The 24,844-nt window shown below is 43.1% G+C and overlaps 1 protein-coding gene across 2 annotated transcripts in view; it reads left to right on the forward strand.

The window, feature by feature from the left end:
• PLD5 (phospholipase D family member 5) overlaps positions 1–24,844 on the forward strand; it is a 144,312-nt gene that overhangs the window by 81,614 nt on the left and 37,854 nt on the right. Inside the window, exons 3-4 of one of the 2 annotated variants that reach the window (XM_081124127.1) lie at positions 9,486–9,654; positions 18,985–19,096. In XM_081124127.1, the coding sequence (XP_080980253.1) occupies positions 9,486–9,654; positions 18,985–19,096 (281 nt within the window). The remainder of the gene's footprint in view (positions 1–9,485; positions 9,655–18,984; positions 19,097–24,844) is intronic. The other variant, XM_081124128.1, reaches the window with a different exon arrangement.

The following is a 24,844-nucleotide window of genomic DNA, read 5'->3' on the forward strand; positions in this document are numbered from 1 at the left end:
GCCAGATGGAAAGATTCATGGGGTCTGAGAGGGTCCCAAATGCAGGAGCCTTTGTCCCTGTAGAGTTGGGTTGGGTCACGCTCCTGGTCTATGGATGTGTTCTGCCTCCTGGAAGCTCCCCGAACCCCATACTGTTGGGATTTTTATGGAGCCTTCCTCACATAGACATGATTGATCTTTAGCTCTGTTGTTAGCCCTTTCTTCTCAAGACACTGGGGGCCAGGGCTGAACAGTCCAAGCTTCTAATCACAGCTTGGTCGCCCGGTGACCAGCCCCCATTCAGGAGCCGTCCAGGAGCCCACTCAGAGCCACCTCAATAGAACAGAAGACATTTCTTCCACCCAGGAAATTAGAAGACTTTCAGGAGCCCTGTGTCAGGAATCAGGGACAAAGAGCAGTATGTATTTTTCTGTTATTTCACGATGGATCTATGGGTACTAATGTGCATTTTTCTCAGTTGAGCGGTAGTGTTGACAGCAATCAAGTGTACAACCCAGAAATTCATTCAGCCCCACGTGGTGCTGCAGGCGCTAAACAGTTAAAAAATAGTGGGATTTGGCTTAATATTCTGTGCTCAGACCACATGCTCCGTTCGCACCTGCAGTTTCCTTTTCAGTGACATTTTAAATCCCTTGCCAGGAATGAATTAACCGTTGACCGAAGCTTCGCCCTCCAAACTGATCATGAGAAGAGAGCCAATGGCAGCTTAGCCCAGAGCCACATCTCTTAGCCCCCTGATTCCTCCTCTGAGAAGCTTAGTGTGATTTCTCTATCAAAAGTTAGTGGGAAATGCATTTTCAGACCGGGGAGTGGGGGTGTGGATGTCATGTAAAGGGCTTGATGGGATGGGTTCAGCTTTACATGAACATCCTGTTTTAAGTCTGTACCTTTAAAAAAGTGTTTGTGTGCATCAGTATGTGTTTTAACCAACTTATTGTTTCCCTTGGTGTGGGATTGGGCTTTTTTGTTTGTTGCATGGTGGATGGGTTTGTTGGTGTTTGGAACCTGTTTTGAATTTTAATTTTGTATGTTCTACTCTTTGAGAGAAACAAATGCTTATTTGTGCAGGCAGATGAGCACGGGTTACAGTCAGAATAACACTGGTTAGAGACCACCACATACATATACGTATATATGTGTATATACACACACACACACACACACACACACATATATGTAGTATTGATATTAGAGAGGGGAGAGGGAGAGAGAGAGAGGAACGTCAATGATGAGAGTCATTGATCGGCTGCCTCCTGCACGCCCCCTACTGGGGATCGAGCCTGCAACCCGGGCCTGTGCCCTGACCAGGAATTGGTCCTGGGTTGACCCTCAACCACTGGGCTACGCTGGCCAGGCGAGACCACCACTTCTCACTTCCAGAACAGTTTTACAACGAGGCCTCTGGTCCCTGCCAGAATGTGCCAGTTGCAGCCAAACGATGTCCCCATGGGGAATTCCTTCAGCTTAAGCTTAGTAGGCTGGACAGGATCCTGGTATCTGTCTGGCCCATTATAGCACCAAGTGCCCCATTTGTGTTATGGGAACAGGTCTCAGCCCCCAACCTCAGATTTACAAGAAGTTTCATTTATGTCCTTAAATCAGATTCAAAACGTCTCTGAACTGCTAGGCTGGTGGCTGGCAGGAGTTCAGTCTTAGCACTGATCGCCTGAGGCTATACAAAATTCCTGAGCCTTCCCCAGCAGCAGATCACCGGGAGGCAATTCAGGATTGTCCTCACTAGTTACCTAGACTCTATTCAGTGCTGTCTTATGGCCCTGTAAAGGTGAGGCCCCAGAGCCCAGGGTCCAGGCTCCCTGGGTGCACCTCAGGACCTTGGACCTCTGGGAGCTGGCCATCTTCCCATAGGCCTGGGCCAAGTGGTGGGTCCTGGGCTGCTTGTAAGACTTCTCCCCCCTTTCCGGTCCAGGGACTCTCCTCTCTACCCTAGTGCTTCTCAGAATCACTCCTCTATCCCTCCACCTGGGGGGGCACACAGTGTCATCTCTTCAACAGCTCAGGATTTTGGATAATATAAAAGAGAAATGGAAGCAGCCTGTGGAGAGCCTCTCTGCCTTTGGCCTTGAACTAAACCTCTCTGGAGGTCCTGACTCCCTCCTGATGAATCAGTGAAGGAAATGGGTGTCTAAATAACTTACCCTGCATGCTTTGAAAGGTCCAAATATAGAAAGTAGGTAAGTTCATGAATGTGTATGCACAACTAGAGACAGTAATTGCCCCTGGGGCAGGGAACTAGAAGCCAGAGCGACCAGGAGTGGGGGTGGAGTCTTAATTTTACACTGGGGATCATCCCTATTGTTTGATGTATACATGTACTATATACATGCGATGCTTTTTAAAAATATGAAGATGTTTCCTTGAGTCTTAAAAAATAGGTGAATAGATTTAAGTCACCACCATCTTTCCGCCAGGCCCTAGGCTATTGTGGTCTTTTAATCGGTCTCCTGCTGGGACTCTTATCCCCCTGCAACTGTCTCCCCACAAAAGTCATTACAAAATTGTCCCATCCCTTTTAGCATCTCAACTCAGAAGAAACTTAAAGCATATTCTGTGAGAAGACGCATTTAGAAAAACTATTTTAAATCTCTGGAAATGGCGCATGTTCCGCCAAATGACGCTGACTGCCCTTGGTGGACTCGAAATATCGCAGCCAAAATTGTCCCCTGTACCGGGCAGATACACTGTACAGCCAATTGGGCCCCTGTAGAGACCTTTTGATTTAAGAATGACTCACAGCTACTGTGCTCCAGTGGGCCACTTAGTTGGCATGTTCCCTGATTTTCAGAAATCACCCTTTGGTTCTAGAAGTAATGTCAGCTGCACACAACGTTCGTGAACAAGAAGCTGCTGTGGCCCTGCCAGTGCGGCTCAGTGGTTAGGGCGTCGCCCCTCGCACCAAAGGGTCCAGGGTTCAATTCCCAATCAGGGCACATGCCTGGGTTTTGGGTTCAATCCCCTGTAGGAGGCAGCTGATCAATGTTCTGCTCTCACATCAATGTTTCTCTTTCTCCCTCTCCCTTCCTCTCACTCTAAAAGTAAATAATTTTTTTTTTTTTTAAAAAAAAGAAGCTGCTTTGTTCCTCTGAGGACCCTTCTCCCCTCTCTGCTTGCTTTCAAGGTTTGGAGAAATCTCACTGAGGCATAGAGAATTTACCCAAAACAAGCTGCTGTGCTCTTCAGTGGCCACCAGGCAGGTTGTCACTTAGCTGGTGTCAGTGGGGTACAGGTCACCATGACATAGTCCATGGTGAGCAAACAAGAATTTGTCAAAATAATGGGATTTATGGATTTGGCCTCAGAGTCTAAGAATTGCTGAGATTCAAGACAGAGGAGGAAAGAAAGGGAAACAGAATTGCATACAACCTCTGTTTCATGGAACAGGATTTACCCCTGGCCCTGAGAAATCTGAGCAAAGCTTAGCTGCTGGGCAGTTACTAGGTAAGACCTAGTATTAAGGACTCGGCGACTCTCCTATCTTTTTGTTGGCCCTTACTTTGAAAACAAGTACTACTAGAAATAATTGATGGTGAGTCTCCAATTGCTAAAAATTTCACTGTGCTTTCAGTGGAAGAGACAACTTGAATCCAAAAAGTGTTTGAGTAAAAAACTTATTTTATAATAAATTCCTGAACTCTTATCAAGTTGGGCCAACTTCCCGTATCTTGTACCAAGTAGTGTTTGGAGATCTTAAGGCAAAATTTGAAATTATAAAAAAAAAAAATTCACTCCGTTTGTTTCAATTTTAGAAAATAGTACTTACCTCTTTTAGAAATATTTTCAACAAAGTTCGAAAGAAAAATGGTTTTCTGGGCAAGGGCGGGCTAACCAGAAAACGTTACTTAGCTTCATTTTCTAATTTGCCTCAAAATTGTCATTCAGTTACATCCTGTCTGCAATGCTAGTTGTTAGTAGCTGCCTGGAGCAGCAGCCTGAGAGAGAATATCATGATTGATTTCCAGGCCTGTGTTGGGCATGATCGTGGGAGGGGACATGCATATCTGTCATAACTTTCCTATCAAGTCAGGAATAGCATTGGGATTCTTAAGCACTGCCCAGCAACAGGGCCTTCCTCATGATCATTTTTTAACCTATTCTTTCCATTGCAATTGTTCACTCTAGACTGTGACCTGTGGTTCCTCATGCCATCAAAATATCCAGGGGAATTTACTATATTAGAATTCCAACTCATGCCCATTTTAGGGTCCCTGATGGGGCTCAATAAATAGCATGCTTCTTTCTGAGCAAAGAGTAGCAGGTGGAGGCTTAGCCAGACTTGGCACCCAGCCACTGTCAGCACTGGACTAGGGTCAGCTTGGACACGAAGGGTCTTGTCCAGGCACAACTTGTGGGGGCTGGGGTGGGATGGCTTTTCCCAGAGAAAAAAGGGAAGAAGAAGCTGAATATGTTTCTCAACCTCCCAAACAGGTAATTCCCTCCCTTCCCACCCCCTCCCCACCCCAGAGCAGGGTAAGTAAAGGTCTAGAGAAAGGCAAAGCTGTGCCGCGTCACAGAGCACCCTTGAACCTGGACACGACGTCAGGAATGGGGCAGAAGACTTTCCCTCCATAGTGCCCATGTTTCTATCTGCTTTACCTTCAGAATGTTCAGTGTTTATTACCTGCCTTCCCCACTAAAATGTGAGCTCCTTGAGGGCAGGATCTGTGTGTCTCTGCCTTTCTCCATCTCCAGGATTCACACCCAAGTTGAAGCCACACCGTCACCTTCACATGGGCCCTAGTCAGTCTTGGGCTGTAACACTTACCTCCCTGCAACCCTATAGTTTTTGTGAGGAAACCACAAAAGTCAGAAAAATCCTTATAAAAGGTAAATCAGATCATGTCCCACCCTTGCCCAATCCATTTTGTGTCTTCCCATCACCCTCAGTGTAAACCAGGATGGTGTGTTCACAAGCGTCCCCAGGCCCTCTGATTCCTCATGGGACAGGTGAGTCTGCCACCTGGGCAGTGGGTCACCTTCTACTTCAGTGTCAGAGACCCAAATATCTCTTTGGGAAGATTAACTTTTTGCCTTGTCAAGCCTGGGCTTTAATTACAGCCGACTGACCCACAATCTGAGGCTACAGATCTGCATCATTTTACTTTGAGTGCAAATCTAGTTGTATTGATGAACTAAGGCCCTCTGTTCAGCTCATTGATTAATTTCGTCAGATAGTCAAGATCTTAGGAATGAATGTCAATGAATTGACTGCCTGTGTAGACCATCAAGTGCCAATAACCTACCCATTGCACTGGGCAATGAAAGAAAGCTCACATTCACGCTGAAAATACCAAGGAGGTTCCAGTTTCTAAGACACCTTTTAGCCAGTGTATGTAGATTCTTTTCATTAACTCCTATATCGGTTTGAGAACTTGGAGACTTTTTTTTAATTGCTAGTTTTTAGACTTAATTACTTCTTAAAATTCTGTCTTTTATTTAGTGCATACTACGAAGCAGGCACTAAGCAGAGAACTTCACGTAGATGATTTCCTCTGATCTTTGTAATAACTTTTATTCTCAGAAGTGGAAACAGATTTAAAGAGGTGGTTAGCCCTGTGTCCAAGGTTTCATAGCTAACAACTGGTAGAGCAGGGTTTTGTCTACCCTATTGCATATCCTTTCCTCTTTAACATTTCTCTACAATATTACCCAAATCAAGTGTGAAAATATAATACCTTATAAAGATTCTTGTGTTTAACACACGCGTGTACATTTTAAAGCTAGCAAATGCTGGGACTGCACTTCTTAGTAGCTTATTTGAGGGGAACTGTAGGTATTTCTTTTAAAAGGTGAAATACTGTTCCTGAATGGAAAGAGAAATTTTGGCCCAGCCGGCGTGGCTCAGTGGTTGAACGTTGACCTATAAACCAGGTGGCCACGGTTCGATTTCCGATCAGGGCACATGCCCTGGTTTTGGACTCTGTCCCCCACTGGGTGACATGCAGGAGGCAGCTGATCCATGACTCTCTCTGATCATTGATGTTTCTCTCTCTCTCTCCCTCTCCCTTCCTCTCTCTGAAATCAATAAAAACATTTTTTTTTAAAAAAAGAAATTTTAATGATCACATTAATTTCGGAAAATAAATACATACAATTATTAAAAACAGCTAGCCTTCTATTTTAAAATCTACTAACAATGTAAAACTCTTTTTCTTATATTTATTCCCTCCACCTCAGCTCCCTGCAGTCACAGTTCAGACCATTTGTCATTTCTCTCTCAGTACCATGAAAAGAACCATGAAAAGATTTTTGCCGCATCGTGTCTGCGTACACTCGGCCTTTCCCCTTGTTATTAGGCATCAGGAGTAGCCCTGCTGCCTGTTGGCAGGATGCTGGCATCCCTGGGGCTTGGCCAAGGATGGATGGTAATGGGGTCCGCCTACTCCTTTCCTTGCTTGAGAAGTAAGCACAGAACAAGGGCCACTGCCCCAGGAAAGTGAGTCCTGCGCGGGTGCTAATTAGATCTGCCCCTGGAGAGAAGCGGGCTGTTGGTTGTTAAAGGAAATAAAATGATAGGTCACAGAAATCAGCCCAGCATTTCAAAGCTGATTTCTGGAGGCTTCTGAGGGGCAATCAAGCTCTCCAGGGCCAGGTCTTGTGGGAGGGGGAGAGTGCGGAGGCCAGCAGTGTCTTTGTCCTGCCCATTCATTACCCAGATGTAAGTGTGGGCCCCAGAACAGGTCTTCTGTTTTTCTTTTTAGTGGAAATTCATCATTTATGTTGTGTTAGTATTTAGTAAAAACCAAAATAATAATAGACTTGGTCTTCCTTGGCGCCCAGGGAATTTCACTCTCCAACTCTTCCAGTCCTTCCAGTGCTTGCTTCTGTCGTCTTCGCCTGCCCCACTTTCTCTACCAACCAGAAGGGATTAGATGTCCCCCGGACTTGGCTTTGACCCAGCCCTCTTGTCTTGAAAGTCTCTCGTAGTGATCTTACCCACTTCTAAGGCTTCAGTAGAGGGGAGGTTGTTTAATAAGAATGTGTGTGACCTAGAAAAAGGAACAGATGATGCCTTAAGCCTTTCTGTGCCGGAGACCCCTGTGGCAGTCGGATGAAGCAGGGGGGCCCCCTTCCTTGGAAAATGGTTTTAAATTAAAATACCTCGAATTGCAAAGGAGACCAATAATGTTGAGTAACGTTATCAAAATATTTAAAAGAAACAAATTTGGGACCTATTCCATAATAATTCATGGAATCACGAGATCTGACGTCTACCATAATTTCAAAGTAGTGGTGAGTGCTTGGAGATGTCAGCAGTAACGGTAGCATGGTCTGAAAATCCTTAATGGTGGCAGAATCACAGGTTCTTCTGATCTCCTGTGATTGTTATGGCCTGTGTTTTTTCTTTATGGAAAATATTACAGACGTTCCCCTGTTTTTCTCCATTGACCCCCTCGGCCCCGCACCCACAGGCCTCCAGGCGTTCACCTCACTATTGTCTGAGTCCCTGGGTTAGGCACATGTGCCTAAAAGTTCTTTAGTTAATCTTTTCCCACCCCACCCCCCTTTATGGCCTATGTTTATAACTGAAGGGGGTGTTAAATTGCAGTTAGAGATGAGGGGAAATGCAGATCAAGCTCCTAGATCCCCCTGAATTCCATGGATCCAAGGTTAAGGACACCTTGTCTAAAGATTTCTAAGAGAGATTGGGAATCCTTATTTGTACGCCCATCAGAAGCCTCGGGGGATGATGTGGAGTCATCTACAATTATACAATCACTCTGCGTTATTATTTCCTATTCTGTTTAACTGGGCTTCATGCGTCTCCTCTTGTCTTTCTCAGCGTGTCTTTTATATTGAAGTAAAATTGAAACTAGTCAGTTCTGTTCGTTAGCAGCTGTTGTATTCTGGTTTGGGTTGTTTGGGAAGATTCTTTTTTGTTTGGTTTTAAAAGATGTTCATTAGTTGTAGGGGATGTTGAAACTGCTTCAAAGGATTCAGTTACGAGGTAGAGTCTAAGAAATGGTGAAACAAGAGCAAGACGTGTAACTAGATGGGCAGTGCATCATCTATAGAAACACTGGGGCGTGGGCAGAGAGGAAACATTAATTCTGGTTGGGGGCACCTAGCTGGAGGAAGTGGGACTTGAAATGAGCCTTCAGAGCTTTAATTTTTATGGTCAAGCTGGAAGAGAAAGGAATTCTCTAGAGGGGAGCGCTTGTAAAATACAGTGTATTTGGATATTTGTGAGTTGGTGAGCCCAGGGGAGTGTGAGGTAGGAGAATTATGGCAGGAGCTCGCAATGGTAGGGGGGAGGGGGTTGACTGGATCCCAAAATTACGGCTATCTCTGAGTCACACAGCAAACCCCATTCTGGCTATGACATTCATCAGACAGACAAGGACATTTCACTAAGAGCACTGTTTTTGTTTTTGTTTAAAAACTGGCAAAATGGAAAAAGTCTCATTAATAGAAACAGTTCACAGTTTTACTAAGAAGTGCTAGATTCCATGTTGGAACCTAAAATTCATTCTGTAAGTATTTCAAGTATTTCTTGAGCCCTAATTATGTACCTAGCACTGAGGATACCCAGCTATGATTAAAACAGATCTGTATTCTGGGAGCACTTATAGGTATCTTTATAAGAGATTTCCCATACAGAGTTCAGGAGAATTTACATTTCTTAAGCTGGAAACAAATTGTTCATTTCTTTATTAAAATGTTATGGGTCACCTGGCTAAGTCAGAAGTAAAAACCATGCAGCGTTAATTGCAACACCAAGGAGAGCCAGGCATCGTGAATATGTTGTCAATATATAAGGACATATAAAAAGAGCAAACACATTTATTAGGATAGTGCTGATCATAGTTTATTTAGGGCCCTATTATTACTGTTATTTTCTACATTCCTTATCTCCATCTTTAATAAAGCCCCGAAACAGGTTTAAAATTTCCTTTTCAGTATCATTTTATGCCTTAGGCTGGGAAGCATCAATAGAGGTGTTAAGCAATAATCCTAACATTTATTATTTCATTTTCTAATAGTAATAAAACTAACAATATTTTAGCTTATAAACTAGTTCTAATATATACCCAATATTGTGCTAGAAATGGAGATGTGCATAACTTAATTTACGATCTCAAGTAGCTCACAGAAGTAGTATCTTATATATGAGTTGCATTGCAATAGGGAATAAAAATAAATATATTATTAGAGGCAGGTGCTTATGTAGGAAGCTCTGAATTTTTTTTCAAGGCTAGTTTGAAACTGGATCTTAGGGACATATACCATGAATTTATGAAATACAAATTCTAACTGGGGAAAACAGGGCATAAACTCTTGGAACACAGTAGATTAGCATAGGGGAGATGCTAAAAGGACTTTGGCGGAAACTGTAAAGTATGAGCAATGTATGCATTCAGAAAGAATAAAGGGTGTTTCTCAGATGTCTCTGTATGCATGTATAAAGATCTGTGGCTTCCAATTTGACTAGATCTTGTTTTTGTCTGTTTTTCAAAATCTTTTCTAAGAGTTGCCCTGGTGGAAAATATTCCTGAAGGCCTTAACTATTCAGAAAATGCACCCTTTCACTTATCACTTTTCCAAGGCTGGATGAATTTACTCAACATGGCCCAAAAGTCTGTTGACATAGTGTCTTCCCATTGGGATCTCAACCACAGTCATCCATCAGCGTGCCAGGTAAGCCGCATCCTCTGCGTGTGTGATGATTTTACTGATGTGCATTTTACACCACTTAGTGTTCTTGCCTCCACTTCTCAAGGTCAAGCTCATTGTTTAGTCTGCTGTCACCCGTGGTACATGTACATCGTTGCATTTATGTGTATGTGCTGTCGTTAGTCGTATGTTGCTCAGCCCCTGCTAGGATGCCTGGATTGCAAGGGCAAAATCATGTTTCATCTTTGCATCTCTATAAGCATTGCTGTGTTGGACAACTTTGGGGGGCACCGTTTATATCATGGTACCTGTTGATGGCGCACCCCAGAACTCTTCTTTGCACAACATGCTTGTGTACACTTCTAATCCCGTAACCGCTTGCTGAGACATTTGGTTGGTTATGGGTGTCATAATTTGCCTTTGGGACCCAGAGCCAGCTTTTTTAATAGTAGAGTCAAACTTTCCAGTATATTTGTGTATTCTTTTTCTTTAATTTTTTTTATTTTTCAATTTCACTTGACATACAATATTATATTAGTTTCACGTGAACAACATAGTGATTAGACATTTATATAACCTGCCAATTGATCACCCCAATAAATCTAGTACCCATCTGACACCACACGTAGTGATCCAGGGGGTCGTTTTGGAAAATACGAGTCAGGATCCTGTCTCTGCTCAGTAAGTGCTAGCAGATGCTTAGAAAGACTGTGGAAACGAGCCCGAAGAGGAGCTTAGGCTTCCTTTCCTCCTGGTTAGCTGTGTCACCTCAAGCAAGATGCTGAACTCTCTGTGCCTCAGTTTCCTCATCAGCAAAATCAGGGTGATTACAGAACCTATCTCATAGGTTATTGTGCAGGTTCAGTTGGTTAATATACATAATATAGAAGAGTGTTTGACTGTTTTAGTGCCTATATAAGTGTTTATTGCTGTCATGAATGTCGTCATTCACATTCGCTTGTTTGTATACACACTGTGACTGTAGTTCAAGTTCAGTTGTACTAATGAGTTCTTATTATCGGCCTTAGGCTATGCTGGAAGCTGGGATGGTTACCTTGTGAAATTAAAAGGGAGTATAATTTCTGCAAGTGTGAGATTCTGCATAGTTAAGAAGGACTTAGCAGGTCATTTCATAATGATTTTCACTTGATGTATTACTTACAACTCTTCACGTGCACACACAGTCCCGCTCCCATCCATCTGCGCAAGCAGCTCTTGGTTGACACATCCCTGCAGAAGTATCTGCTCTGTTTGGTGAAGACCTGGAGTGACTGACCTCCAAAATTTCAACTTCCATTAAGGGAGCTTAAGGGAATTTTACCCAGAATACTAATTCAAGTCATTCAACGGGGTTTAAGTTTAAAAAAAATTTTTTTTAGAGGAGAAAGAAAAATGGGCATATTTTTTAAGTAGATTCTTACCTTCCTCTCCCAGCTGGGCAGTTTTCAACCATGACTACCTGGCCACAATAACCTGGGGAGTGATGGAAATATACTAATGCCAGCCCCACCCCACAGTTAAGTTAGAAAGAATCAGGCGTTGATACTTTTTAAAAGAGGACTTGGGGGTCCATTGGGCAGCCAGGATTGAGAATCACTGCCTTCAACCACTCCAGTCTAATAAACATTGTTTGATTTTTATAGATTTTAAGACAAGGGCCAGGTTGGTTTCCTCACGCATCCAGTTTGTCAACCCAGTTTTACCTGTTTCAGTTTAATCCAGTTTTTTCCTATTGTTCTCTTGGCGATGGTGAGAAAGGGCAGCAACTTGAGTTTGAATATTCTACATATTCCTGGCCTCCAGGGCCAGTGTCCTATTAATTCTTGTAGCTTTTTTTTTGTCTGGCACGTGGCCAGGAAGAGACGGGATTGCTTGTGGATTTACAACAGATTTCTCTCCAGCCTTATCTCCAGGCTAAATATTATTTCAGCAAAACTGGTGCAGTGTCAGCGTGAAAATTACATAACCTTGTGGAAAGAGTGTCCCCGGTTTTCAAAATAGCATCGTTTCCCTGTTCCCCAAAATCGACACTCAGCAAATACATATAAATTAGCATTCTCCCATTTGAAATGTGGCTACAACATCATTTTCAGTGTGCCTTTATTGAACAAGAGTTTATGAAGGTTCTGGGCTGTTTGCTGGGGATACAAAATCCAATAAGCATGGTCCCCACCCCTTTCTGGTAGTGTGGTGGGGAGGCCCACAAAGCAAAGTGGGAGCACAGCGGGAGGGCGGGGCCTGCAGGCTGGGGAGGGGTGGCCTTGGCCTTGGCCTTGGCCTTGGCCGAGCAGCTGAGCTCTGCTCCTGTGAAGCCCTGTCCCCCTCAGCGCTGTTCTTTCTTGGTGCATTGCTGTCGCTTCTCCACGCTTCCATTTCCCCATCTGTTGAGTAATCCTAATTATGTTCTTGCTCGCTCCCCAGTATATTTCCAAGGGAAATCATCATTCTGCTATAAACTCATAAGCACTATGATTAGCAGGAGTTTAACCTCTTTAATTCTTTTTTAAATCCAATCATATGGACATGAATAAATCATGAGGCCAGACAGTCTTCCCAGTGATTTGGATTAAATAATGACTTTTCTTTAAAGTTGTTTACCTATACTCTTGAGTGTTCTCCCTCTGGATCTTCGTCTCTGGGTTTTCCATTTCCCTAAGGTCAAGTTGTGGTTTTGGAACTTTCTTTGAGAAAGAATAGATTGGATTTCTTTTCTCATTATAATAATAATGGCTTCTTACTATAGAAAGTTTGGAAACTACGGAGAAGCAAAGGAGAAACAAAATTATCCATCAACAAAAAATGTTTTAATACTTTGGTATTTTACACAGATTTACATATGCTTATATTGTTTAAAGAAATGCATACCTTAATTTTGGCCTTAACATTACACCATGAACACCTTTCTGTGTTATTAGAAACACTGGTAAACATTATTTTAAACTGGCCGCATAATACACAATATAGTGGATGCACCAGATTAAATTTCTCTGTTATTGAACATTTAAGCTATTCTTTTTGTCCATTTCTGAATACATTCTGCTGCAGTAAATATCTCTGTGCTAAGCATTGTTTTCTTTTTTTGTTGTTTTTGGGGTTTTCGTTTGTTTGATTTTGTAAAAAGTTGACTTTCTTTGTAACTTTTCCGCCTTATCTCAGTTATGCCATTTTGGCATCCTAAAGCGTTGTTTTCTTCTGGCCCATTTTCCCAGGGTTAATTCTCAGGAGTAGAGGGCTGAGTCTGAGCTGCTTTCTTTTTTAAAGAACTTTTTTTTATTTTGAGAGAGAGAGGAAGGGAGAGGGAGAGAGAATGAAGTGTAGACCAGCCGCCTGCCACACGCCTCTCACCGGGGATCGAGTCCCATTGATTTGCCCGACCGGAAATCGAACCGGCAACCTTTCAGTGCACAGGGTGACGCCCAGCCACCCAAGCCATACCGGCCAGGGCTGAGCTGCTTTCTTAGGACCTTGGGACTCCAGGGAGAATGTAGAACAGTCCTCATAGTTGCTCCTGGGGAGGCTGGGATCATTGGGAGTGAGTCCTGGAAGGAATTCTGCCTCCTTTCTGGGGGCTTGGGGGCACTCTGCCCACTTGAAACAAGTGACTGTGGAGGCGCTGAGTGTTTGGCATGTCCTGGTGTCCCTCCCTGGCCGCAGTCACATCCCTTTCTCTGCAGCAGGAGTGCCGATTGGCTGTGCCATCACACGCTTCCAGACACTGCCAACTGGCACTGCCAAGTGGCACTGCCAAGGTCACATTGCCCGATTGCCTTTGCAGCCGGCCTAAACGCTGATGCACCCGTGAACCTACTTTCTAGCTGCGGTGGGAAGCCAGCCACCGAGGGCCCTGTTTCAAACAATGCTCCTGATATGAAGTCCTCGCTATTCCCTGGCCCATTGTTGTCACGATGAGCTTACTCAGCTCTCTTCACCTGCCCCTGGCCAGGATGGCTCTGTTCATACCTTCGGGGTGCGTAATTGTGATCATGGTCATTAGGCAAGGCCTTGACCATTCATTCAGAATAATTAAATCCCCTCCTGGGATGGAACCTGGCAGAGACTGTCTGCAGGCATCCGGCAGCAATCCTTGCTGCTCACTGCCCCAAAGTGGGGGTCCCGTACCAAGTTCCTGAGCTGTGACTGGTCCAGGAGCTCAGGACATGTGTGAACTGAGGTAATGGGCCTCATCTCCCGGCTTCAGATGAGAAATTCATATTCCACAGGCGTTTCCCAAGAGCTGCTGGGACTCTGGCCACCATCCCCAACTCCACTGTCTCTCTCAAGCCCAGGCCTCCCCATCAGGTTCATCACAAATACCTGAGATCCTTCCGTTCGTTGGATTTCCATTGACACGACTCTCAGGCCACACGTCTCACCAAACCAGCCTTCTGATAGTTGTTGCAGCCTCCAGTCTTGCGCTGCTTCATGCCTTCTCCAGTTTGCAGTCAGACGGCTCCCTCCCTCCCTCCCTCTCCCCCATCCCTCCCTCCCCCCATCCCTTCCTCCCTCCCTCCCTCCCTCCCTCCCTCCCTCCCTCCCTTCCTTCCTTCCTTCCTTCCTTCCTTCCTTCCTTCCTTCCTTCCTTCCCAGAACAAAAATTCAGTCCTGTCCTTCCCTGTCCAAAATCCTGCAGAGGTCCACATGCTTTCCAGATAAGGTCCGAACTCTGGCTTAGCAGAGCCTGCTTACCTCTCTGCCACAGGTCTCCATCTGGAACAGTCTTTCCTTCCTCCCTTCCTTTGGGGAACTTCCCCTGAGGGCCTTAGGCCGGGTTGCTATGCCCCTGTCACATCTCCCCCTAAACCTGTACTTCCTCCACCCTGGCTTCTGACACATTGGGCTCTCATTTGTTAATTTGGCATCTATCTCCAACACATATCCGACATCCAGTAAGTGTGTTGAGTGAATATGCTTAAAAGACACTGTCCTGTGTATATGAATAAAAGTTGACACTGACAAATACACAAGGAGATACTATATTGATATTTAGATTCCTGGCAAACTTTGTGTATCTCACAAACTGAAAATTTCAGTAAATAAAAGGAAGTAAATAAGAGATCAATCTTATAAATAATTGAACTCGTTGATTAAATAAATAAACTAGGAAACAAGAGGTGATTTATGCATATATGGTCTCGTCTCTGAAGTCATAAAGTTTTTAAAAGGCAAGGCAAATGTATTGCTTCAGAACGCACTATGGCTTAAAATAAATTTTAATCTTGTTTTCTTGTGACTGTATCATTAAATATGTAATATGATTAATCAGTCAGGTGGCCTTTTTTATTTTGATTGAAATTTTACACGTGTATCTATGTAAGGATTTGCACATAGGATAATAGTACACCCGAGATATATCCGTATTTTTCCATGGGCGTGTAATCATAAACACGCACACATGTCCACACATACACACACACACTTATGTTTCATTGGGCTGTTTCATTCAGATGTGGACCCCTGAGTGGAAGGAAGCACTATGTCAGGGTACCCTTTCCTCAAGTTGCTGCCAAGGCTAAATGTTGCCGCTCATGAATGTTTGCAGCCTCTCTGAGTACTAAGAGATCTCTGTGCTGCTTTGCTTTGAGCTTCCCTGGCCTCCAAAAAGCGTCTCTTTACCCTTTATGTCTCAGCCACGCAGCCTTGCTTTCCTTGGGCGTGCCCAGTCTCCTACTGGGGCTGTTGGCCTTCTCTTATTAATTTCTAATACACTTTTGTAGAGCCCAGCTATAAACCCATTTCTCATTTGCGTAGCAAATATTTTTTCCTAATGTGACTGTTTTTCATTAACTTGTGGTATGTTTTGCTCTGTGTTTCTTTAAACTTTCAGAATTCTGTACTTCTCTATTACCTTATTGCTTCTGCGTAAGCTGGCTTGTGTGTTCGTTTCCTGGGGCCACTGCAACAAATCGATATGGGCTGTAGTTTAAAAAAAATGGACATTTTTTCTCTCACAGTTGTAGAGGGCAGAAGCCTGAAGTCGGTTTCACTGGACTGAAACCAAGGTGTCAGCAAGATGACTGTCCCCCCAGAGGCTCCAGGGGAGATACACGCCTTGCCCCTCCCAGCTTCTGGTGGCCGCTGGCCTCCCTGGCTTTGCTGCTCCGTCACTGCAGCCTTCAAGGCCAGCACCTCGAACCCTGCTCATCTCCACATCGCCTTGTCCTCTGGGTTTCACATTCCCTCTGCCTCTGGCACAAGGACACTGTGGTGGCACTTAGGGTCCACCAAGATGATCCAGGATAATCTCCCCCTCTCAAAATCTTTTATCACATCTTCAAAGATCCTATTCCAGATAAGGGGACATTTACCTGCTCCAGATTGGGACCTGACATCTTTGGGGGTGATCATTTAACTTCCTCCAGCTTGGGTAAGGTTTTCCCCGAGCCAGGGCTGTACATGTAGTCGCCTAGATGTTCTTAAAGGTACTGAGGCCCTCATTCCACCTGAGAACCTGTTGTTTTATGTGGTGTAATAGAGGGGCCCTTCCACTTGGGCCAGATTAAACCACTTTATCTTTTCCCGGACTGAATTAAAAGAGCCCTTTTGTTATTGATAAAAATCACGTTTGTATACCGTTTCTGGATTCTCTGTTGAGTTCTATTTTGATTTCTCCATTCCTACGCCTTGGCCAGATTAATGTGATGACTGTGACTTTAGGGTATATTCTTTTTTATAACGTTGAAAGCATTCACAGTCACACATTTCTCTCTGACGCAAGATATTGCTTCATTTCGTGGCAGCTATGAAGTGCTCACTTATTCATAGTTTTCTAGAGACTACACAGATTCACTTTTCTGTTTGTCCTTTGATGTAAGGATAGTATAAGAGTGAGTTTTTCAGTTTGCAAGTAGCTAAGATTTGTCTTACGAGTTACATATTAATGGCCTGTTTCCCATTTTGTTAGATTACCAGCAGAGAATGAAGCTTGTGGAATACCTCACTTTAACTTTCGTTCAGGTTTTCTGAATGGCACTAAAGAGTTTTTGTTAATGTTCCACAGGCAACAAAAAATTGTTTTGAGGGGTTTAATATATAGAATGAGAAATACCTCTATAAATGTATACATATAATCAAGTTTGTTGATAGTATTATTTAATTTTCAAATATCCTTATTTATTTTCTATTAGATTGGCCCAGTTTTGAGAGACGTATTTAGAAGTATAATATTGTGTTAGTGTTTTAATTGCTTTATATATTTAGCTGGTGTGCTGTTCGGCGCATACTGATTTATAACCAGCTCCATAAATTATGCCATTGCATAAGAATGGCCTGCTTTTCCCCATTACATTTAATTCCTTCCCCTACACTCTTATTCTGATCTTTACGGAGATTCTTTATCCTTTGGTTATAGATGAGTATTTCTCAACTTTCTTTTAAGGAGTTTTTTTTAGAATATTTTTTTCCTAATCCTGACACCCCCTCCCATGGAATTTTAACACCACAGATATATTTCACATTTACTGTATGTATACGTGTGTTTTATTTATAAAAACAGTAACTTACACACACACACACACCAATTCTCAGCTCCTTTAAGCCAAAAGCAGCACCCCACTGAGAATGCACATAAGAGATTCTCAGCAGACCTCGCCCCATAAGGTGTCTCATCTGTTTCCAGAATCTCTAGCGCGTACATCAAACACATCTCCATACTATATTGCTCACCACCGGGCCTTCTCCCCTTCGCCCTCCTGGATTGTGTTTGGTGTTATTTCCTGTTTGGTTAGAGTCCATCCTGGAGTATATTCCTCGTATGAGTTGTGTAGTTAATATAGTCTCTAAATCTGTATATAGCTACAAATATTTCTTTCATTCACCCTGGCGAGTGAAATCCTCGCCTGGGCTTCAGTCTTTTCTTTCCATAGTCTGAATTACCTTCATGGTACAAATGGTTAGCTCCATGCTGGGCTGATCCATTTTCCTTGATAGGTAACTATTTTGGTTTGGGCCAGAAGTTTGTGAGATTATTTGTTGGTCCTCTTGGCGTTGAGTCATTGTACAGAATGTGCCTGGATGTGTCTTTCCACGTTCCATTTGCCTTCATCATCCATTATCTTTTCAACATGTAGACGTAGGTCTTTCCAAAAGAGGAACTATGATTCTTCTGTTATTTGCGAACTTACGCTTTTTTGCCTCTTTTTTCTCTCCCAATGCACCTGTTGGTCACATGTTCTATATCTTCGATTTAATCCATCACCCTAAACCCCTATCACCCTTAAATTTTCCTGCGCGCTCCAAAGCTTTTGGGTTTTCATCTTGGGTTTATCTCTCTTTTCCAAGATTGAACTGCAGGAATCGCTGCTCTTCCCCCACATTCTTCCCTCTTCTCAGCCTCCAGGTCCTCTCTACACAATCACAAGCAACAGTCCATTCTTATCAAAGGAAGATAAGACTTTGGCGCTTGGAGGCCATTAAGAACAAAGCTTTGTGCCTGACTTGACCCTAAAGGCATTTGAGCTCGTGGGTGAATAATAAAAATACTGAAAAGTCAATAAAAGAAAACCAGTTCCCTTTTGTGATTGGGAGGGGGAGTCCATAAAAACACAGGAGGGAAAATAAACGGGATAATGTTGCAACCCACTCACCTGAGATCAGGTGTATGGACCTGTCACTACCCCTATTGTCCCCGAGACTAAAACTTATTATAAAAATTTATATGCTTGTGAAAATGTGTTTTTTTTAAGTCATTTTTTACTTTGTTTTTATTTCCGTTATTTTTAGGCTGTGCTAATAATTATAGATTGCTCGGCAGAGCATTAATTGAATTCAATAAAACACACTTTAAACAAGATGGTAAATTCAGGCAGATCACTGATAAGTAGCCTTGATCCCCACCCCCCAAGAGCTAATACTTAAAGGAGACTGACTTACCACTAACTCCTTTAATTCTCACCAAAGCCTTTGAAAGTAAATACAGATATCTACATGTTACTGAAGGAAGAAACTGGAGATTAGTGAGATTAAAAAGGCAGTGTGTGTAACTTAGAAAACCAGCTGGAACCCAGGTCTCTCTGGGCCCAAACACAACTGTTTTACCTCTGTTTGCCTCTTCATGTGTAAATAACATCAGAGCTCATGAGAATGAAAAACAAGGGTAAATTTGCACTGTAGCTTTGAAATTATTATTGCAGTAATTGTTGAACTGCACAATACAATAGTCAAAAAAAAACAGACTGTAATCTGTGTTCATGTTACTACTCTACATAAACTCGTCTGATAGAATTTTCAACACCAATTGCTGAAGTGCTTTGCTTTCAAAATTTGAATGAATGGTTTGTAATAAGTTTGTTTACACCTATTTCAAGTAGCATCCATTTCGGTGTTCTGACTTTCTTTGTCTCTAAATATTTTTTCTAGGGTCAACGTCTTTTCGAAAAGTTGCTCCAACTGACTTCACAAAATATTGAAATCAAGCTAGTGAGTGATGTAACGGCTGATTCAAAGGTATTAGAAGCCTTGAAATTAAAGGGTAAGGCCAAGGTTGATATGCTACTCTACCACCGGGTATTCTATTAAGATACCTTTAATTTCACCTAATATATAATTTCTTTATAATTAATACATTTCACTTAGTGTACTTATTTCTCCTTTGAAAAAGTGTGAGTAAAGCCTTTAGATGAAAGAACTAATTAATCAATATTACGGGATTTTTAATAGTGCTGTTGCATATTAGTTGATGCAAAATAATCTACTGGCCATTAAATGATAGTTAACTAGAAAGAAGGTTCTTTTTTCTTTGAACGTTTCAGTGATGTAATTAGAGAAAAGAGCCACTTCTGATCAGAACAGACATTGGAATTCTGTTTCTCTTTTGTTCCCCAAATGAAAATTATCCTCCTGCTGCACAGAAATCGAACCTTGATCTCCTGGATCCTAGGTCGATGCTCAACCTCTGAGCCACGCCTGGCCAGGCTGATAATATTTTCGAAAAACTGGAAAAGGCCTAGTTTAGTGGATTGACAGATACAATCCACGTGGATCAGAAATGTATTATTACCTTTCCTGTTTAAAAAACATGAACTTGGGTTCCCACTCGCTGAAACTTTGTTATCTGACACATTTGTGAAAATGGATTCCTTTTCGCTGACTCTGGGCACCTGAATCTGCAGATGAGTTTTCTCATGGAGCCTATTTGCGTGTACTTGGGCTTTGATGATGCGTGAAGGGACGGAATGCAGATGAGTTAGAAGAGAGGGAGGGAGCGGACGAGTTCTGTGATTTCCTGACTGTACATCTGAAAATCTGTTCTTTGCCACAGCTCATCCTCAGCCTTGTCGACACAAGCAAAGTTAAAACCTGGGAATACTGGGGGGCGTAACAGCCTTTCTTAGGTGCTGCCGAGCATTTGGCTTCTCTAGATAGGAAATAGCTATTAGTGAATTTATGGTAAAGACATGGTTTCCATCTCTTATGAACTATGAATTAAAACTTCAGTCATTGCTTCTCACAAAATAGACAGTGTTTGAATTTCACAAGCTTATGTATATATTACTACAACTTAGGTTCTTATTATATAATAGGAGTTCTTACCAAATAAGAAAACAAGTGATTTTCCTGCATAATAGTGGAGCAATAAACAGGACCCTAATTCCTCATAGCTGTTTTCTAGGTACCTATCTAGGCCTATCTGGCTTTTATTAACATACATATGTGTCTATAGTATCATATATATATATACACACACACACACACACACACATATATATATACACATATTTACACACACACATATATATAATATCTTTACAATACAGTTGTATTTCTCTACACTCATTCTCTGGCAGAGACATATTAAATCATAACAGTGATTTCAGAAATATTTTTTATGAAACCATTTTAAATCTGTGTTTGAAGACCTTTCTTTCTTAAGGTTATCTTTTAATTTTTTAGGAAGGAAGCCTAGTCTTTTGGTGAAGTTACAGGAAGGTTTGTCCAGAAATAGTCCACAAAAGACAGATAGGCATGAGGTGGCCATGGGCACCTTCGGGTGTGAGGAAGTTACTGCACATAGAGGCTAACTAGACACCCTGTGAGAACAGCACGACTGAGGCTGCCCCAGGAAATGGCCAGGTTGGGCGCAGGTGTAGGCCCAGTGAGGGCCAGGCAGGCTGGAGAGGGGGGGCAGCCCTCCCCCAAGGCCACAGCGCCCTCCGAGGGTGGGGTGAGACCTAAGGCCATTCATCGTTCCTCCCGCTGCCCTCTCCAAACCTCTCTCTGGACTCAGAGTCAGAAAGATACCCCCCCACACACACACACAAACACAAGTGGCTCACACAGGGGCTTGGAGATGGGGTGCTTTTGAAACCCAACCCTCATGCCGTCCATGAATCCAGGGAGGGGTTTCATTTTAGACAAGTCTCCTTGTAAATTCAGATAGCTTTACTGATCAGTTTTCCTAGTTTCCTTTTCTAACCATTGCCACTTGTATGCCCCAGATGCATCTCAAAGGCAGTGCATCATCTTAGCTCAGTCACTTTCTGTCCCCCCCCAACAACCTCACCACCAGCAATAACCCCTTTACCTGCATTTCCACACACACCCAGTCACTCAAGGCAGAAACTGAGCTCCACACTCTCATTCTTAACCCTTCAAGGTCCACTATAAGTCTTACCCATATTTTTTTTAGACTTCCTCTCTTTTCGCCATTGGTCAGACCATCTTCTCGTCCATTGTTCATTTATTACGTATTCAACAACCATTCCTTGAACATCTGACGTGCCATAGGCTGGGCTTTAGAAATAGGAAATCGCAGGCCATGAGCTCTCCTCTGTCCTCAAAGAGCTCACAGTTTGGTAGAGAAGACTGCTGTAAGTGACATAAACTGACCAAGGAATTCTTAAAACATCTGCATAGAGCTCAGTGTTTCTGAATCTCTTCTTGTGCCTGAGTTGATGCCCGTGTTTTCCACTCGTGACGATGGTCTGTAACTTTAAGAAGCAGATTCTCTACTATTGTCCCTTTTTCTCTGAGCAGACTTCCATTCTGCTTGTTTTTGAAGCTTACCAGAAAGTGTCAAAAGATATTCTGACAGTGAGCGAGCCTCGGGTTCCTTCCTCAAAGGGCCCATACGTGATTTGTCGACTGAATATTGAGAAACTGCGGGAGACCTGTCATAACACCAGACTAACAATGAAGGCCATCAGGTGGCAACTGTCACTCTGCCACCCTGTTTACACCAATCATTAGATGTATCCAGTGTCAGAGATGTGAAGATGGGAAAACAGTGCTATTTTAGAACCAAGGACATATGGAAATGAGGATTGCTTTAAAATTCAGCAATAAATTAGAAAATTCAACTTAGAAACCTTCAACTTTAATAAAGTCAAATTAAATTAAGCCCGGCCCTTCTGAATACCTGCACTGAGGGAGGCTGATTCTAAGCCAACCCTTGGAACGGGGCTGCTTTTTAGTGCAGTGATTGTACTCGGTGAATGGAAATTTGGAGAATTCAGGGTGTGCTCATTCTTAAGAAACACAAAGAGATCTCTAACAGAATTCTTGCTGGCTGACGCATTCAGTGGTAGGAAGTGTTCCTATCAGGAAGGAAGAAAAACCTGCTAAATAACCTAACGGAGGAAAGAAGCTATGCAAGTCAGTTTTTTTTATGTGCAAGTTCTACAGGAAAACAACGTAATGAAACCAGAAACCTGAGATACACTGGAGAAGGGAACATCTCCTCCTAGGAATACAGCACAATGAATATTTCAGAAGGTCTGTCGCTGTCCAGGGGAAGGACTGTCCTAGCGAATGCCATGAACGTGGAGTCCCTTGGGCAGGAGAGCAGATCGGGCTGCCTTCTATGAAGTCCGCTCTGGGAATGGCCCAGACGAAGGTCAAGGTGCTCTTGGTGTCACCGAGACATGCTTTCCGTCCGATTCTGCCCTCATTTCACACCTGCTCCAAGTGGAAGCCACTCTGGCTCATGCTCGGGTGCCCCTGAAGGCCGGTGCCCTTGTTCTGTCCACAGCAGTCAAAATTCATTGCAAGGAACTTTGCCCCCTACCTTTCTTTTACAGAATACCAAATATTTGGCAGCAAGGCAGGACTTTCTTTCGACACATTATATTTCCATGATAATTAGAATAGTAATTAGCATAGCATTAGGAGCTTGGGCTTTGTGCGAAAATTCTGGGCTTGTCATTTGCTCTTTGACACAACCTTGGCCAAGTTACTCACTTTCTCTGAACCTCAGTGTGTCTTTCAGTATAAGGGGAATAATAGTGGCTTTGAGGGCTCTCGGAATTAAATTAGATGATCTATAAAAAGCATCTGGTGCAGGCACACAGCTCATAATAGCCTGTTCATAGATGGCACATGGCCACTGTCCCTTACCCAGGTGTGTTTTTGTGTTTCACCATCAGCCCCTCTTGGTCCAGCTTGAATTCATTTCTGTGTCCAAAGTGCACACCCAGCCCTGATTTCTCCAATGAAAGGAAGGCTCGGTTCTAATCACATGTTACAAATCATCTTGCTAATGCAGGTGCCTCATTTGCCTTTACAGTTGGGCAGTAACTCTAGCGGGCTTCAGCTTGGGACAGGAATTTTCCAGCTGGGGACACCAAGGCCACCCATCTGTCTTCTCCCAGTCTGTTCGCTCCACCCAGATTAGGTCAGAGCTCATTGTGTTTAACCTCTCGGAGGGGCCCATCTGGCACCATCTAGTCGTATCAGTCATACATTTGCTCTAAAACGCAGAATCTTGTGCTAGGGTTTTATTTTTTACCCTTAATGCATAAGAACTTGGCAGGCATGACATTTTTAAGGGAAATTATATGCACATTCAGAAGCCTCATGACATTACAGAAATGAGGCGAATTAGATCTGTTCAATCTAGTGGTGGCTTTATGCATTTCTCTTCTGTAGATACTAGAATTTGGAGAGGAAGTCCTTTAAGAGGTGATGAGGAATGCAGGTATAAATATAAATAGAGGAATAAATAAAAATGTTCCTGAAAGCCTCATGATTTCTAGGGACCGTGTCACCATTGGTAGCAACCAGTTCCCTGCTAGGTGACGCCTGCACTCACCTGTGCTCCGAAGGAAACCGAGGCAGGTTCCCTCCTTGGTCCGCTATTCCCTGACTCTGAACGGTTTGCTTGAAGGAGCCCCACAAGGAATGCATTGTGTGAATTAGCAAAGGCCATCTTTCACGTCTCTGACCTTGTGTCCCTTTTCAATGTTGGTATCCTAACTAGACTGGCTTTTTTAATCAACGCCCTTAAAAATTCGTGTGAGTTAAGGTACAAAGCTCTATTTCTGTTGTTTCCAGCATTCTGCTCAGCATGAACCTTCAAATTTCTGTGCCTTCCTTCGTTTGTTGGGGTTTTTTTGGTGGTTTGTTTTTTTGTGTGGGGGGGGGTTAACTACTTTCCTCCAACCCCCTTCCTAATGCCTTGTCAATTCTAACATTTTCCTCTCTCATCCACAGCAAATCACTCCAAATATTCACAGCTCGTCTAAAGTCTTCCAGCTAAACCTATCCCTCTTCCTAAGATCTTGTCTCTTTCTTATTAAATATGATAAACAATCTAGAAGCTGCCAAATCGGGGCTTTCCCAACCCAACGCTTCATGCCGGTCAACTTGTCTACCTCCAAGCTCATTGTCACCTGCCTCCCTTCAGTCTCAGAAGAGGGGCACCTCTGCTTCTGTTCCAAGGTTAACCCTGCCACCTGGGGCACCTGCTTCCCATTTCTCCGGGATTTCATTCTATCAGCTTTCCCCTCTCTTGAGGAAAAGTACATGCAAAATAACTATAACGGAATGTAAAGTAACTAATAAATAGAAAACACCTGCACAATAATTGCATAACTATATAGAACCAAAGACAACAATAGTTGAGTAAGTGCTTTGATCATAGCTGTAGCAACTTGATAAGAAGCATCGAGAGCAGAGGTGCTGTGTCACAGTGCGATTTGTGCCATCCGATGACCATAGCCTCAGCCAGGACAGGATTCACTTGGGGTGGGGTCCCACTGCGGCCAACCCCTTCCTTATATTTGGGCTTTTTACCTTCAGTGGCTGCTCAGAGTTAGGTTCACAGACATATGTACACATATGTGCACTGCAGCACCCTTCCTAAACACAGAAAGAGATGGGTGTGTAAACACTGTGTTGTCTTTTCTACATAAGTATAGGGTACAGGCTAAAATCAGATTTTGGAGTAGCAATGTGTCCCTGGCTCTGCCACTTGGGTGACTTCCGTGAATTTTTTTTTTTT

This window comes from Miniopterus schreibersii (assembly GCF_964146895.1).
Source record: "Miniopterus schreibersii genome assembly, chromosome: 21".
Classification (NCBI taxonomy): domain Eukaryota; kingdom Metazoa; phylum Chordata; class Mammalia; order Chiroptera; family Miniopteridae; genus Miniopterus; species Miniopterus schreibersii.